The 18813-nt window shown below is 45.0% G+C and overlaps 1 protein-coding gene across 5 annotated transcripts in view; it reads right to left on the minus strand.

Moving 5' to 3' along the window:
- LOC137539184 (ovochymase-2-like) overlaps positions 1-18813 on the minus strand; it is a 229166-nt gene that overhangs the window by 92795 nt on the left and 117558 nt on the right. For all 5 annotated transcript variants that reach the window (XM_068261698.1, XM_068261699.1, XM_068261697.1 and 2 more), the window contains exons 14-16: positions 17636-17710; positions 8538-8724; positions 2697-2766 (exon numbers count right to left, since the gene is read on the minus strand). In XM_068261698.1, the coding sequence (XP_068117799.1) occupies positions 2697-2766; positions 8538-8724; positions 17636-17710 (332 nt within the window). The remainder of the gene's footprint in view (positions 1-2696; positions 2767-8537; positions 8725-17635; positions 17711-18813) is intronic.

The raw sequence follows: 18813 nt of genomic DNA on the forward strand, positions 1-18813 counted from the left end.
GCAATCAGAAACAATCACAGGCCAATCACGGGACAATCAAAGCCAATCACAGGCCAATCACGGGACAATCACAGGCCAATCACGGGACAATCAAAGCCAATCACAGGCCAATCACGGGACAATCACAGGCCAATCACGGGACAATCACAGGCCAATCACGGGACAATCACAGGCCAATCACGGGACAATCAAAGCCAATCACAGGCCAATCACGGGACAATCACAGGCCAATCACGGGACAATCACAGGCCAATCACTGGACAATCACGGGAAAATCACAGGCCAATCACGGGACAATCACAGGCAAATCACAGGACAATCACAGGCCAATCACGGGACAATCACAGGCCAATCACGGGACAATCAAATACAATTACGGGACAATCAAATACAATGACAGCACAATCAAATACAATGACAGCACAATCAAATACAATGCACTGGGAAGGTGATTGGGGGGGGGGGGGGGGGGGGGGGTCTGAGGGCAATCTGAGGGTGAGGGGGGTTGATTAGGTGCCCGCACGGGGCAGATTGGGTCCTGATCTGATGGGTGGCAGACACAGGGGGTGACCGATGGGAGGTCAGTGAGTGATTACAGGGGAGAATAGATGTAAACAATGCACTGGGGAGGTTATCAGGGGGGGGGGGGTCTGAGGACAATCTGGGGGTCTGGGTGGGTGATCAGGTGCCCCCAAGGGACAGTTTAGGGTCTGCTCTGATGGGTGGTGGTGACAAGGGGTGATAGACAAGTGACAGACAGGTGATAGACAGGTAGTCAGTGGGTGAGGCAGATGTATACAGTATACAGGGGTGGGGGGCTGGGGGGGCTGGGGGAATCTGAGGGTAGGGGGGGGTGATCAAGGGACCCTAGGGGGCAGTTAGGGACCTAACCTAAATAATAGCGTCGGCAGATAGTGGCAGGGGGTGATTGATGGGTTTATTAGGGGGTGCTTGGGTGCAAACTTGGGTCTGCTGGGGTGGTCAGGGGGGGTTCTGAGGGCTGGGGTGGGCGATCGGGGGGGATCTGTGGGTGTACAAACGTTTTCTGCTGCTCAGTACAGGGCTGCCTCCTCCTCGGACGATCCGTGCGCATACGAGTGCAGAGGAGGAGGAGGCAGCCAGCATAATACACTTTGTCATGTCAACAAAGTGTATTATACTTTCCTATTGGCCCAGATCGGATTTTCAAACCCCGCCGGCGCTGCTAATTGGCCGGCGGGGTATCGGGCAAGGTGGGCGGGACCTTTCACCGCAGGGAGCGCGCGTCATAGAGGACGCAATTGCTCCCTGGACACGCCTTAAGGACCCGCCGCCGTCAGGCGTATTGCGGTCCTTAAGGCATCCACTTTGCCGCCGCCCATGGGCTGTGGGCGGTCGGCAAGTGGTTAAAATGTGTGTGAACTGCAATCAAGACAGGACAGACTTCATTGCAAAGTCTTCATGCAGCAAGTTAGAATAACGTTATCCGTTACTGTGAACAGTCCCATAGAATTGTTTGAGCAGTGAGTTGACATGCAGATTTTTTCTGCAACGCAACTGAGCACTGTGAACCTAGCCTTAAAGTGTACCTAAAGCAACATGTGACATGATGAGATAGACAGGTGTATGTAGAGGGCAAAACATATTAATATTTTTGATTATATTCTGCTGCCTGAAAATGTACATTTTCTGGCATGGAAGTGACAGCTTCTATCTTGTCAGTACCTTGTCGGGAATATAATAAACCTCACTGATAAGCAAATTACAGCCATAAACGGTTTCCTGGCAGAATGCAACTTCTGAGTGCATGGGGAGAGATAGAAAAGACCAATAGTTCACGTATTTTAACTCAAGGACACTTAAAAGACTGCCACTGTGCAGAGACAACAAAATATTCAATCTACTTTGTAAATGAAATGGGATGGGATGGGATATCTAGAAAAGTCATTTTTAAAAGTAGGAGGAAAAATACAATTGTTTATCATCAGTTTATTTTAACCTCGGGATCACTTTGAGGCCCCATTCACACCTAAAAGCGCAAAACGCCAGCGATTACCGCCGGCGTTTTTCGGGAGTGATTTTTCCGCGATTAACACGGAAAAACCACTGGACACTGCAGCGATTTTTCCCGCAATAGCGATTAGCGCTTCTATAGCACTAAACGCGATTGCCGGGAAATCACCTGAAAATGGTGCAGGCTACACGTTTGCGTTCGGTGATTAACGCAAATCGCCCAAGTGAGAACGGGCCCATAGGGTATTATTGAACTAGCGCTTTAAAAAGAGCTAGCGCTTGAACGTTTTGCCGAAATCGTTGGCAAAATACTCAAGTGTGAATGGGCCCTAACAGAGCAAGCAGTTGTGCATAAGAATTGCATAAAGCACAGTCTGTAAAGAATAGGGATGATCAATGAGATGCAAATATTTATGAGTTGATGGAAATGTATGAAAATATATGCAGTTTGAAAATGGACCAATTAATTTAAACCAAGGTTTAAATTGATGAGCTGCATATACATTTGCATCTCTGATTATCCCTAGTAAAGAATAGCCGTTTGGTGCCCCCTCAAGCAGCTGTCAACCCAGGCATCTGCCTGGTTTGTCCAAAAAGGCTCTGATCACAACCACACACAAGAACCAAAACTAGATTGTGCATTTCAAAAGCAGACATGACAATATAAATATACTGGCCAATAGACCACAAGGAACTGGTCACACCTGCGTATTTTCTGACTGCTCTAGATCATGCACACCAGCAACCACCTGAAGTGTGTCCTGAAACTTTTCTCTGTAACACACAAACAAATATAAGTGTTAATACGTATGCTTGCAAGTGTAGCATCGTGATAGAACATCATTGTATTCAGCAGTACTGCCTGTTCTTCAGGCCTCAGCTTGTATTCTGACCAGATCATCTGATATGGAGTGTGCAGTACACCAATAAGGAGCTTAAAAGTAACAATAATAGTAACAACAACAACAATCATCAGGCTATAAGAGTCGTAAAAGACTAGAGATCCTATAGACAAAAGAAAAAGATGCAATACTATTGTAATACATGCGAATATGATCTTATAGCCTGATTGATTATTGTTACTTTTAAGTACCTTATTCGTGTTCTGAGGACTCCATATCCGATGATTCTAGGCAGAGTACTGGCCTGAGGAAGCGGGCTTAAAGAGACACTGAAGCGAAAAAAAAATGATGATATTATGATTTGTATGTGTAGTACAGCTAAGAAATAAAACATTAAGATCAGATACATCAGTCTAACTGTTTCCAGTACAGGAAGAGTTAAGAAACTCCAGTTGTTATCTCTATGTAAAAAAGCAATTAAGCTCTGCTACTTTCAAAGTAGTGGAGAGGGTTGTTATCTGACTTTTATTATCTCAAGTGTTATTGAAATATTTACTTATTCTCTTCCAGAGGAGAGGTCATTAGTTCACAGACTGCTCTGAAAGAATAATTTTGAATGCCGAGTGTTGTGTAATCTGCACATATTATAGAATGATAAAATGTTAGAAAATACACTATATACCTGAAAATAAAAATATGAGAATATTTTCTTTGCTGCTAAACTTCTAGTAATTATTCATAGTACACAACCAATTCATTATATCATATTTTTTTTTCGCTTCAGTGTATCTTTAAACGCGCAAAACACGTTGCCTGCGCTTAATACATTTCTTTTACATATGTGACTATTGTTATTGAGGTGAGCCACCTCCTCTTTTTTTCTATTTTAGTGTTGTGCTGATGAAAACCCTCCCTTCCCCCCCCCCCCCCCCCCCTCCCTCGGCTCTTGAGGTCTGGAGGGGCACCGTCTCAGCCCCACATGGTTTACACCATTCATGAGCTATGGATAGTTTTTTCCTCTTGAGAGCAACCACATTCAGTCCAGGCAGACACCCTGAGTGGAGTCGGGTCTAACATCTCCACCTGATATTAGTGGTTGGTTGCTCCTCTATGCAACCCTCCTTTAGTAGTAATACTACATCACACCCACAATTACACTCCGTTTGCAGCTACATATTGCGCCATTTGGGCCCCCATTGTCTCTGCTCTTTTTTTCAAGGTGCCAGAGCACCCAACTTTCCAATGCCTCCTTGTTGACCTTGTGATGTGAAACAGCTGTAAGCACAATAACACACAATAACAATAACATTTCTATAGCGCTTTTCGCCCATAGGACTTAAAGCGCTTAGGCTCTCTCAGATTCCGTAATTGGTAGTATGATGAAGTATTAAAGTGAACCTCCAGACTAAAAATCTACTCAGCAGCACTGAAAATGCTGTTTCTTGAACAGTTTCACAGCATCAGAACTTTGTTTTTCTTACCCAAGCCTCATTTTAGATGCACAGAAGAAAACTGCCCGGGCATTTTTCCCCTGATGCTGTGCAAAGCATGATGGGCATTCTGATGTTCAGATGGTTTGGTGCTAATTTTTTTTTCCATTTTGAATTTGAAACCTAGCGCGCGCAACTGGGAGGGGTGATCAGGACACAGGACAGTTGGAACTGTATATCCTGCTCCCTGTCACCTCCTTTCAACCAAAGAGATGGCTTCCCCCATGAAAAAGATGGCTGCCCCCATGAAATCACAAACAATTGCCTATTCTTTTAAAACAGGGTGGGTAGGAGATTATATTACCTATCTATTTTAATTAACATAACTAATGTAAAGTAATGACAGTATGTTTCTTTAGGCTGAAGTTCCCCTTTAAGGCCTGATTCACATCTGCGTTTTTTAGTGGATTGGGCCGTACAGATCCGGCCATCTGGATCCGGGCAAACAGTCCGTTTTTACAGCCAGTGTGCTGTAAAACATCCGTTGTCATTGGTTCCTATTTTGCTGCAAAACCTTCTGTTTCCATTCCACTGAGCGAAACGGTCCAGGAAATTGAGTCTTGCTGCATCTCTTTGCCCGTTCAGCGGAACGGAAACCGTAACCATACGGCCGATTCCGCAGCTAAAAACTAACGTGAACCGGGCCTTACATAGTAAAATTATATTTCTGCAAATGCCAAACTGAACAGGTGGGTTTTCAGTCTGGATTTAAACACGTCCAGAGATGGGAGCTATCTTGATCTGCTGAGATTAGGAGTTCTATAATGTAGGAGAGGCATAACAGAAGGCTCTGTGACCAAAAGTTTTCAGGTGGACTTTGGGTATGACTAGATTATTAGAACCTGTGGATCTGAGATTGCAGGGATTGCTACGCATCTGTATCATTTCTTTCATGTATCCGCCCAGATTATGTAGTGATTTAAATGTCAGTAGACCGATCTTGAATAAGCTCCCCCATTTTATAGGTAGCCAATGAAGGGAGTGCAGGACCGGTGTTATGTGGCAATGACAGGGTTGGTTAGTTAACAGTCTGGCAGCAGTATTCTGCATCAGCTTTAGGCAGTATAAGTCCTTGTTTGGAAGGCCAATGTAGAGAGCATTGCAGTAGTCCAGTCGGGATGTAATGAAGGCATGAACTAAGGTTGGCAGATCTTCTGGGGGAATGAGGTGCTGGATTTTTGCGATGTTCTTCAGGTGAAAATAGGATAATTTCACCACAGCAGAAATGTGAGTCCTCAAGTTTAAATACCCATCAAATAGAACTCCCAGGCTGCGCACATGCTCAGAGTTGTGTAGATCCGTGCCTCCTATTCCCAGTGGTGAAGACTGCAAGTGAAGTTGTTTTGTTGTCATGCGCTGCCCTCCAATCAGAAGGACTTCAGTTTTATTTGAATTTAGTCTCAGCCAGTTGTTACTCAACCATCGCTGTAGTTCAGCTAAGCAGGCGTTTATACAGTAGTTGGAAGTTGGGTCTGTCAAACCAGGCTTGAAGGAAATATATAATTGGGTGTCATCAGAATAGCAGTGATATGTCAGGCCGTGTTTTTAGATTAGTTTTCCAAGCGGTAACATGTACATAGTGAAAAGCAGGGGAGAAAGGATTGAGCCCTGGGGCACTCCATACTTAAAGCGGAACTGTAGAGTGAAAATAAACACATTGTTTCACTTACCTGGGGCTTCCTCAAGCCCCCAGCACCGTCCTGTCCCGCTTCTCGACGAGCCTCTGTTCTCCCGCCGCCAGCTACTTTCGGTTTCGCCGCCGGGCCACTGCGCCTGCACAGCTCTGGCCACGCGTATCCTTTCTTCACGTTCCCCGCTATTGCAGAGGGGAACGCGAAGAAAGGATACGTTTGGCAGGGCTGCGCTGGCATCGACTTACAAGTCGAGGTATGGGACGGAGTGGTGGAGGGAGAACGGAGGCTCAGGCAGGACCGGCGCGGGACAGGACAGCTGCTGGGGGCTTGGGGAAGCCCCAGGTAAGTGAAACAATGTAAAAATGTAAACAGGTAGATTTGCGCCCACTCAATATAAAATAAATTCAATTGGCTGCAGTCAGTGATAAATGGGGTTACTCACACCCCCACCATTCAAGCATTCATAAAGTTTTAAGAATCACTCATGTGCCTATATATACCATCACATATACAATTTTGTGATATGTGATGGTATATATAGGGAGGTGGGACTGAGAAAGTTGGTAAGTGTATGCTTGCATATTAGTGTAATATATATATGAATTTGAATTTATGAATTGAATAAAATTGTATATGTTATGGTATATATAGGTGCATGAGTGATTCTTAAAACTTTATAAGTGAAACAATGTGTTTATTTTCACTCTACAGTTCCGCTTTAAGTGGTACAAAAAATGGACAGGAAGGGCCTCAAAGACACTTTTTGGGTTCTGCCACTCAAGAAAGATTTGAACCAGTGGAGAACTATGCCATCGATGCCGCAGTATTCTTGTCGCCTGCTTATCAAGATGTCATGGTCAAATGTATCTAAGGCTACAGAAGAGTCTAGCAGTATCAGGATGGAGCACTCTCCTCTGTCTCTTGGCACGAGCAGGTATTTGCAGATTTGGATGAGGGCAGTTACAATGCTTTGATGTTTCCGGAAGCCAGACTAGAATGGGTCATTGCTGCCGTTTTGTAAGATTTTGGCTTCTAGCTAGTGGTATACGGCTTTTTCAATTACCTTCCCAGAAAGCGAAAGGTTAGAGACAGGTCTGTAGCTGGTCATTGCATCTGGGTCCAGGGAAGATTTTTTTTGAGGAGAGGCCTGATGATTGCTTACTTGAGTAAAGCAGGAAATGTCCCTGATTGTAATGAACAGTTTACAATTTTGAGGAACACTGGTATAAACAGGCCTGGGCATTTCTGCCTTTTGTTTTGTTTAGTATGATCTCAGAAGCTTTGCATCCCTTGGGGAGGCAGCGCATGGCAATTTTACTGGTACTAACACCAAGGGAGCACCTCTCCTCAAATTATTAGCACCACACACATTACGGTGATGTGTGTGTTGCTATGGTTCTATGCATCTTAATGTGTGTTACCATAGCAACCCATTTGTTATCCCACTGACATGCATGACACTAATAGGTATTGCTTCCCATTGTTAATACTGGTAAAATTGCTGTGCCCTTTTTGCGCACGGCAAACTTGCCGCTGTTTGGTGAGTGAGGGCCATGGTTTAGAGATTGCATACCCCTGTAACATCTGTAGAAAAATTTGTAAATTGATTCTATTGGGTCTCCTATGTAAAGGTGCCCATACACTTATCAATTTTCCAGTTTCCTGGCAGATTTGATCAATCTTCTGGGAATCGAATCCCCCAAAATGCCCGAATGATCGACTTTTGATAGATTTTGACTAAAATGTAGGTCGATTTGGGGAGAGGCAAAAACAGCAGTAGATTATTTTTCAGAAAGGCCTTGTAGTTTTTTAAAGAAATTTGATTTTAAATATGCAAAGCAAAAATGTTTTTTAAACTGTCATTTTTTTCTGAGTTTAAAAACCATTTTCCTTTGCATTTTGAAAATAGATTTTCTTAAAAACTTTCTGAAAAATTATTTTTTGCCTTGTACCCACATTTCCTCTTAAAGCAGAACTGAAATTAGATTTAAAACCAACTATTTCACTTACCTGGAGCCGTCCTGTCCCGCGACAGTCCTCCACGAGCCTCTGATCACCCGCCACCAGCTACTTTCAGTTTCGCTGCCGGGCCACTGTGCCTGCATGACTCTGGCCATGCGTATCATTCTTCACCTTCCAGTCCGCAATAGTGCTATTGCAGATGGGAACACGTAAAAAGGATACGCTTGGCAGGGCTGCGTTGGCCTCAACTTACAAGTCGAGGAATGGAACGAAGCGGCAGCGGCGGGAGAACGGTGGATCGTGGAGGACCGGCACGGGACAGGACGGCTGCTGGGGGCTTGCAGAAGGCCCAGGTAAGTGAAACAGTTTGTTTTAAATCTAACTTCAGTTCCGCTTTAACATACATAGCAATGCTGGTGACGATAGCATGTATGAGGAGGCGCTTTGCTAGTAACCACTAAATTTGGTACAAAATTATGCAGAATTACACAAAATCCGTTGAATGTCCAAATTGTAATTATGTATTGCCATAATTATGAAAATGTACGCAAAATTTCCTGTAATCATAATTAGCAGATTACAAAGATAACTAGTAGGTCGCTGATACCAGCACTTACTTCTCTGCAACACAACTGGCAGATGTGAGGACAAATCTCTCTGACACTACTGTTCCACTGCAGAGGTGTTTATTGAGAAAGTTGATGCTGCCATGCCATGGCCAGGAGTTTTGGAAAGTTCTACCCGCACGGGCTATGCCTTGGTCAAAGAACTTGGGTTCAATTGGAGCAGACATACAACCTGTATCTGAGACAAAAAAGAAAAGTAGTTAAATGTAGGAAGGGAGATTTCTAGCAATACAACCCCCTCTGGATCTGCATTCATTTGAAAAGGGCACCTGGAAAAAAAGGGTATTTGATGTAGCAAAGAAAAATAAATTTGTTTATAAAAGGGCGCCGTTTATAGGCAAGAAAATTACTTTCGATTATAAAAGGGCACCGGATATAGCCGAGAAAAGTGACTTTGGTTATAAAAGGGAGCCGGATATAGACGAGAAAAGTGAGTTCGGTTATGAAAGGGCGCAGATATAGCCAAGAAAATAGATTACAGTACTATCACCTAAGTTCTCCCTACTCTCACACAGAACCCTCTCCCCTGGTGGTGCCTAACCCCAACATACCTTGGTGGTGCCTAACCATAAGACCTCCCCTTCTGGTGGTGCCTAACACTAAGACCTCCCCCCTCCTGGTGGTGCCTAACCCTAAGATCACCCCCATGGTGCCTAACCCTAAGACTCCCCCTGGTGGTGCCTAACCCTAAGACCTCCCCTGCTGTTGTCTAACCCTAAGACACTCCTTGGTGGTGTCTAGTCCTAAGACCCTCCCTTGTGGTGCCTAATCCTAAGACCCCTCTTGTGGGGCCTAATCCTAAACCCCCTGTTGGTGCCTAACCTTAATCCCCCATGGTGGTGCCTATTGCCTAATATTTTTTTACCGCATTTCATGTTAAACATATATGTTATTTTGAACGGATATAACCAAATTTAGGCACCAGCTAATATAGCCCATTTTTAGATGCGTTAGTTGTAGCCGTATTTCATGTAACACTTATATATACTTAATTTTGAACTGGTATAACTGAATTTATTATCGTTATTCTGAAAATATAACCAAATCTTTAGAAGTCTTCGTTGTAGCTACATTTTACATTATTCTAAAAATACAGTATAACCAAATTTGTCACCTGCTGATATAACTGATCTTTAGATGTTCTCGTTGTAGCCGCATTTTACATTATTCTGAAAATAAAGCCGAATTTGTGACCTGCTGATGTAACCGACAACATCCTTGAAGCCGAAAAAAACACAGGTGCGCCCTTTTCACTTCCTCAGTTCTTGGCAAACAACACTGAAGTCTATGGAGGCACCCATTTTACACAGATGGCTCAGGTGCCCTTTTCAACTGATACTCTGGATCTACCCCTCTTCTGAGTAACCTGATCTTTAGGTTTAAAGTTACATACACATGTGATAAATGTTATCTGAAACAATCTTCTTGCGATCTCTTTGGGTGACAGTTTTCTGGTGATCAATGCCATCAGGGAACACCAGTGTTCAAACTAAATCGTCACTTGAAGTGATCATTGTCATGATAGCAGCTAGTTATGTTGTTAAGGACAATACAGGAACATATTTTTTCATTTTTCTGTCTGCTGGGTACTACCTCAGATATGTATGTCTGCTAAAAGCCAGTCTGGTTTTTGAAGGTGTCACCTGGCTCCAGGAAACTACTAAGGTGATTGTCCATATGTCAATGAACCTATGTTTGCATTAAGTTCCTCGGGTAGCAGGGAACTGCTAATTAGCAGCCACTTGATGAAGAATAGGCTGGTCTGCATGGCTTTTTAACTCTGTGTACTCCATGACACCCATTGTCCCAATATACAAATCAAGACTACCAGAGTCTGGGGACTTCAAAGGCTATCAGGAAACTCTGGAATTTACATAAGACAGCCTGTTGGAATGTTGGAAAGACAGGAAGCCTGGCAAGTTGTCACCCGTCACCTGGAGAGGGGAAATCTCTGACAGATCAAAAGTAGAACAAACTGGGGATTAAATTATGTCTGGAAATTTAATTAAAACTAGTTCCCCCCTTCCAAACGGGCTTGCAGCCTCAAGGCAAATCTCCCAGCATAAAAGGCAGGGGCAGATACCAAAAATCAGTTCGCTCCTGACGGTAGCTGAAGCTAGGTGGACTCCTGGTCCAAGCTAGGTGGACTCCTGGTCCAACCAGAACTGTGTCGTCCACAAAACCAAGTCCAAGGTTGTTCTATCTTGATTCCTGTTTATTTTTGTAAGCAAATATCCTTGTGTGTATCCTTGTAACTTTTATTTTGTAACTTTTTACTGTGTTTTTGTAAATCTCTTGTATATATTATTTTCTGCATTGTTCCACTTTTTTCCTGGAATATTAAATCGTTATTTAATAAGTTTGACTTCTGCTGTACTAAACTAACACTCATAGCCTAGAAGGAGAGACTGCAGTGTAGCTTGCATTACAAGTCAGTGCCTGATTGTGCCGTGCTACTGTACGATTGTACTGTGTGTGTGTGTGCGTGGCATTCCCATATTCGGCCTAAAGCGCAAAGCTGACCCGAATACGAAAACGAAGATTGCGTGCAGATTACTCGACAGCAGAGTGGAAGTGTCTAGCTGCAGCTAGTGGTGGCAGTGAGAAGTGTTTGAGGGCGACAGCCTTGTTGTAGCGTGACTATGGCTGCTTCCCTCTCGATCTGGTCAAACCCGCAGTCGGGGACCATATCTGCAGGCTTGCCATGGGGGCCGGTTCCTGACAATCATGGTCAATCATTTTCGACAGTGAAATTTAGTGGGTATGCATTTGCATAGTATATGAACAGCAGCTTGTAATGACTTGAATGAATAGATGTGCACTTCTGCATTGTTCTGCATTGTTCTGCATTGCAGAAGCACTTTGGACACAGCGGTAGCCCATATCTGGACTTCTGTTTGCTTTCCAAGCCTCTCCTGCGTCTGAACTCTTTTCCTGATTGGTTTTAGCTGAGTAGATGGCTAAAGTCTTGTACAGCTGTCACCCACTAGGATCAGGATCAAACACAGGAAGGAGGACCGGCACCGCTCTAATGTATCAAAGCTCTTTATTGAAGTAAAAAGGCAGCAGGACAGACTGCTGTTTCGGGATAGACCCTTCTTCAACTGCTCTATGCCATACAAACGTGTGATCCCATATACCCTTAAATACCCCCAGGGCGGACCAAACATATTTAAAAACAGAGCGCAGACTCACCATGGACATAAGAAGCAGAAACGCTAAATCAGGGGCGTAACTAGGCCCCACCGGGCCCCCTGTAGAATTGCAGAGCAGGCCCCCCCCCAGGCCCGCTCGTGGCAGTTTCGTGGGGGCTGGAGGGGCGGCAGCATGAGGGGAAAGCCTTGGCCACAGTCGGCGGGGAGAGGGGAAGTTCCCCCCCTCTCCCTCACCTCGGGGCTCTCCCCTCTGTGCTCCTCTCCAGCTAGATATAGTGTGGGCAGCAGGCAGCGGCGGGCAGATACATACCTTCTTCCGTGCGTTCCATCGCAGACTCCTTGCTCCAGCGGCTGACGTCACTTGCAGAAGTGATGTCACTTCCGGAAGGGACGTCAGCCGCTAGAGCGAGGAGTCTGCGGTGGATCACACGGAAGAAGGTATGTCTCTGCCCGCCGATGCCCGCTGCACACTGCCCACACTATATCCAGCTGGAGAGAAGCGCAGAGGGGAGAGTCCCGAGGTGAGGGAGAGGGGGGGAACTTCCCCTCTCCCCGCCGACTGTGGCCAAGGCTTTCCCCTCATGCTGCCACCCCTCCAGCCCCCAAAAAACGTCCCCAAGCCCCCCCGCGGTTTCATGGGCTGCAGGGCCTATTGTTACGCCACTGCTCTAAATGCTGGGGGAACGACACACCCCTTGCAGGAAACATCCGCATAAGTGCTAGACAGCCAATCCCAACGTGGCCACTCGCCACATTACTGTCAGCGTCAGAGACGTCCGCCCTCCAACGTCAGATGCGGACGCCCCCTAGCCGGCCTCAATGCAGCAATCAAACACGTCCTAGCCGCCGCTGAAGACGCCCACCCATGACGTCATATGGATAGGGTGTGACAGAACATGATCTGTACGCCCGCTGGAGGCATCACTCAATAACAGCCAATCGCTGCTGTTTGAAGTGTAAACAAAAACAAACACGTGGTGCTTTCGCTCTGACACACAGAGTGAGGCACCAACCAATCAATAGTGTCAAATAGGCGGCCAATAGCCGACCCAAAGCATAAAGTGAATAGCGTAACCATATAGTATGCCTGTTATAACATACATTACACTATCCACTGAAGACACAATAAAAGAGTACCTCAAATCCACATGGCACTCGCTAGGGACTGGCTGAGTAGAAAAATGGTAATGCATCCACATGAGACATCATGAAAGGTCCTAGGTGCAGTATGAGCTCTGTAAAAAATGAAAAGTGAAATATAAACAAAAATAGGCAAGAAAATAATTATCCATCAAATCAGCCCCCAGGTTACAATTAAAAGCATACAAATTAAAGAGACATTTATATATTACAACAGGTATCACTCCAGATCTCCGGCTACAACTATATACAAAAACTGAGGTCATACTCCCTATTCAAGCCACCATCACCCAATGTCATCTCTGAATTTAATATAACATCTATCTTATCACGAATCAATAACACAGGGTCATGATCAATGCATTCATAGACATCTCCATCAGATAACTGCCGATATATTCGGTCTTACATTATAAGAGCTTTTACCCCAGGAGTACTAGGGATAGCATACCCCATAATCAATTTTCTAGGGTCTCTACCATAGTTAGTGACGCAACAGTGAGGGAAGTGCGCAAAAATTAGATGAAGAAAAAATTCAGGACACGTGGCTACCCAGAAAAAACATTTGAACTCCAAAGAAAGCAGAAACCCCATATTCAATCAGCCCGTATTCCATTTGTTTCCACTTATAGTGCATGCAGTGAATCTATTTCACGGTCGATTCGTCGACATTGGCATTTACTGAGAGATGGTCTCCCTTTGGTCCCTGAGTTTCGATATCCTCCAATTATGTCCTCTAAAAGGGCACCCACTGTCCGTGATAAAGTCAATAAGGGTAGGGGTGTCTCACTTGATAGCGGGGAGGTGGCATATTTCCTTGCCTTTCCTGCCACATGTGTGGTCATGTGATCAAGGGGGACACCTTTTACCACCCCTTATTGGGTACATCGTTTAAAATACATGGCAGATTCAGTTGCGAGTGCGACTCGAGATATGTAGTTTACATGCTAAAGTGTCCTTGTGGTCTTGCCTATGTAGGCAAGACCACACAAAGACTCAAGGACCATTTTTCTTCACATAAATCCAATATTCTTAATCCAGACTGTATGCTGTCTGTAGCAGAACACTTCCATATGTGTAGACACTCTGTGTCACAGCTGAGGGTTACTGCCATAGATGGGGTACCGGTGACGTGGAAGGGGGGTAGTAGGGATCAGGCTTTATCAAGAAAAGAAGCCTTTTGGATTAGGAAATTAGGGACATTGGGTGCTGGTGGCTTGAATAGGGAGTATGACCTCAGTTTTTGTATATAGTTGTAGCCGGAGATCTTGAGTGATACCTGTTGTAATATATAAATGTCTCTTTAATTTGTATGCTTTTAATTGTAACCTGGGGGCTGATTTGATGGATAATTATTTTCTTGCCTATTTTTGTTTATATTTCACTTTTCATTTTTTACAGAACTCATACTGCACCTAGGACCTTTCATGATGTCTCATGTGGATGCATTACCATTTTTCTACTCAGCCAGTCCCTAGCGAGTGCCATGTGGATTTGAGGTACTCTTTTATTGTGTCTTCAGTGGATAGTGTAATGTATGTTAGAACAGGCATACTATATGATTACGCTATTCACTTATGCTTTGGGTCGGCTATTGGCCGCCTATTTGAAACTATTGATTGGTTGGTGCCTCTGTGTGTCAGAGCGAAAGCACCACGTGTTTGTTTTGTTAACACTTCAAACAGCAGCGATTGGCTGTTATTGAGTGATGCCTCCAGCGGGCGTACAGATCGTGTTCTGTCACGCCCTATCCATATGACGTCACGGGTGGGCATCTTCAGCGGCGGCTAGGACGTGTTTGATTGCCGCATTGAGGCCGGCTAGGGGGCGTCCGTATCTGACGCTGACAGTGATGTGGCGAGTGGCCACGTTGGGATTGGCTGACTAGCACTTATGCGGATGTTTCCTGCAAGGGGTGTGTCGTTCCCCCGGCATTTAGCGTTTCTGCTTCTTATGTCCATGGTGAGTCTGCGCTCTGTTTTTAAATATGTTTAGATCATATTTGCATGTTAACTTTGAAGGTTTCCATCAGGTCCTCCCTGGGGGTATTTAAGGGTATATGGGATCACACGTTTGTATGGCATAGAGCAAATGAAGAAGGGTCAATCCCGAAACAGCGGTCTGTCCTGCTGCCTTTTTACTTCAATAAAGAGCTTTGATACATTAGAGCGGTGCCGGTCCTCCTTCCTGTGTTTGAACTTGGCACTCCCCAGGAGGCACTGGGGTGTTTGGACCAGGGCACGCTCCAACTGTTGGCTTATCGGTGCTGCCTTCCATCTGCAACCACCCACTAGGATCAGGACTTGTACCCCTGGATAACAGTTCAGGGGTGAAACTGTTCTGACGAATTGCTAACCTTGTGACCAGCCTCCCTTGCATGCTGCCACTGTTCCAGCCAGAGCGGGGTACATGTGCCATCCACTCTGGGCCAGAGCTACAATAAAGGCAAAGGAGGCAATTGCCCCAGGGTCTGTAAGAGCCCCCCAGGTGTCCCCCACTGTCCGTTTCAAAATTCAATTTGGCCGGCCATGGCCGCCGAGTACTGCAGTCACAGTGAGTGTGAATGTGTGATAGGCAGCAGCAGGCAGGGGAAAATTGTTCATTTGATACATTTCCTGATTCTGCTGTGTTGCCTCTCGGTCCATGATGTATTGTCATGGTTCCCTTCTCGTCTTTCCCCGATGTGACGCAGGCATGTGACATCACGTCAGCTCATACATGCTAGTGAGGAAGGAGGCGCAGTGCTGTTGCCAGGGGTGGATGGAGTGTGGAGTCCTGGGCAGCTGCATCCTTAGTGAGTGATCAGTGCTGCTTATCGTCCAAAGAATAATCAGGTATACAAAACTTTTATCCATTTAAGAGAGATAAATCCAGCATTGCACACATGGTATTCCTCTTTAAGAAAGCTTTATTCAAACAGGCTTGCTTAAAATTTAAATGCACAATGTCAGCATGATGTCATACATACAACTGTATAATAGCATGTCGACATACCCTTGGGAGGTGAGGGTGGCTGTGGGACAACGTGGGAGCAGCGGTCCAACCGCTGTATGTGTGACATCATGCTGACATCGTGCTTGTAATTAGGCATTACATTAGGCAACGCATATGGCCGTCATGGGAGTCTGCACATTGGGCAAAATGGGTGGGGATGCCCCACCCCCCTCCCGGCTATCTCCGCTGCCTAGTCTCAGCAGCCACTCCAGCGCCAGACCTCCGATCAGCCGACGACCATTAAGTGCAAGCGCTAGGACCTCGCGGACAGTGCACTAATATGCGGAAGTGACATCACTTCCGCACATGCAGCGCGGTATCCACGGGGTACCGTGAGCCTATTCTCAGTGATCGCCGGCTGATTCTGAGGTCTGATGCTGGGCTGGCTGCTGGGATGATTGTGAATGGGGGTCCCTGTCACTCACTAGATACACTGGGTGTCACCTGTCACTACCTAAACTGGGGGGCTCCTGTCACTGACTAAACTGGGGGACACCAGTCACTACCTACACTGGAGGGGTCCAGCCACTACCTAAACTGGGAGACACCTGTCACTACATACACTGGGGGTCACCTGTCACTACCTAAATTGGGGGGCACCTGTCTCTACATACACTGGCAGTAAAAAAGATATGTCTAGCGCTCCAATAGACTGTCCACACCGCCTATGATATCAGATGGTGACCATGGAGCCGCTCTCTAGTTGGGTAAAAAGCAAGCAAAAATGCAATAAGGCTCATAGATAGCCTGCAGACACTTCTGTCCCTCCTGTAGCGTGGGCACCGCCAGGCTGTGGCCAACAGCGTGGCGTCTGATGTCCTGGAGAGTCCTCTCACTGGTGGGGGGCGTGTCTGCTATCACGACGTGCCTCTAGCGTGATGACGCGTTTCGGCATCTGACGATGCCGTTTCGGCATCAGATCTGACGAAGGCAGGGATGCCGAAACGCGTCATCACGCTAGAGTGCTTACTACATACACTGGGACTGGGGGGCACCTGTCACTACCTAAATTGGGGGGCACATGTCACTACCTAAACTGGGGAGCACCTGTTCACCACCTAAACTGGGGGGGGTCTCTGTCACTAAACATGGGGGGTCCCTGTCGCTACCTAAACTGGGGGCACCTGTGTCGGAGGCACTCACAATTTCATTCTTCTATAGTCCTACTCTAATGTCCCACCATTTCTAAGTTCATGTAAACTTGGCTCCACCCGTGACTACTCCCACATCACATGAGCGCATATATCGCCCCCCCCCCCCCGTATTCCGACGTGGCGCTTTCCCCCTGGAAATTTTTCTGTTGATGCCCATGATGCCCGTGCCGACAGGACACAAGCACTCCCAGTTGCATACCATCTACGTTGCACTGTTGAGCCCATTCATTCCATCAGTGAATGGGATCACCGATGTGCTTAGCCAAAAATGCATGCAGCAGTGTGATAACGCGTCACACTGCTAGTCTGAACACCAGAAGTGCTGTCTATGCTGATCGCACACATGCTGCCGAAATGCACACGGCAGCATGTATATATGTGAACGAGGCCTTAAAGAGGAACACCACATGTGTGCAGTGCCAGATATATCTCTCTTACGTTTTTTCTGGGATACAGAGCACGCCTGGTGGAAGGCTTACCCTCTGAGGAGTCCCCCTGCTTGTAAAGCTCCGTACTAGAACAGGTTGCCGTAGTGCCTGTCGCTCCTATCTATACTTCCAATACATAACTTGTACTTGTTTTCTCCTCAGGTTTCTTTATACAAGTGACCATGTACACATAGCCTAAAAAATATAAAACTTCTTACCAGAATCTAAGACTCTGCTCTGAATTCTCGAGAATGGGTTGTACCCGACTTTCTGTTCTGGGGGTCCAACGTCAGCTGTAACAACACATGAAAATATTGATTTTTTTTTCAGGACAAATTAGGCTTTTAGTGTGTGAAAATTTTGTTCATTTCATCATTTTTAGAGAGGAAATTAAGGTAAAAAAAATAGAAAACACACTATTTCTCCATTTACATCTAATATAGCTTTACAATAAACAGTGCTAAGTATAAGTTAAACCCACTAATTGTATTTGCTCATCCATCCTGGTTATTATAACATTTAGATTATGTTCCTAGCACAATGTATGGTGACAATATTGTATTTTTGTTTCTGTTTTGAAATACTATTTCAAATCTGTTTTGTGTTTTTTGCTTTCTCATTGTACACTATCGATGATTATGAGACTAGTAATATAACCTCATGGCATACATATTTACAAAGCCAAGTTCCTAAGGTAACAATACATGTTTTTTCTCTTATATTCTGTTTCTCTGTTTTCATTTTACAAGTATTTTATTTTGGTACAAAATATGCAAAATGTAATTGCTTTTGATTCAGTTTGTGGCTACAAAGAATACACAAGACATGGGCCTCAACCCTAAAACTCTCTAAACTCCATTGGGAGTTTGATCATAGTTTTGAAAATTACTTTATGTTGGATTGAGTTTGTCCCTACCCATTTTTTATGTGACCTGCGCCCAAGCTTTAAGACACACCAAAATGTATTTTGCAACTCTTCACGGTTGAAATGATACCACATATGCCTCACTTAATAACAAACTGGTGGTGCAGTCTCCACAACTACACTGGACAAATATATTTGTCCAGTTAGGCTTAAGTGTTAAAGAAAATAAATATATAAATAAAAATGTAAATATGCTAATTGCAGCTGTAAACAAAAAGCAATGCTTTACATAACAACAGATCTGTCCATTCAACAACCACTTTCACAGCAAAGATTTTCCTAATAATTACGTAGTGAACATGAAAATGATGGACAAGCGCTATATATAAACAAGATATAAGTTGATATAAGTATTCACTGAGAGGCATGGTGAGTTCATAGAAGATTTTATTTTCTGTCACAAGTTAGCAGAAAATGACACTTTGAGACAAAAAAAAAAAAGTTTCCATTTCTGCTAACTTGTGACAAAAA

The sequence above is a fragment of the Hyperolius riggenbachi genome, chromosome 11 (assembly GCF_040937935.1).
Source record: "Hyperolius riggenbachi isolate aHypRig1 chromosome 11, aHypRig1.pri, whole genome shotgun sequence".
In the NCBI taxonomy this organism is placed as follows: Eukaryota; Metazoa; Chordata; class Amphibia; order Anura; family Hyperoliidae; genus Hyperolius; species Hyperolius riggenbachi.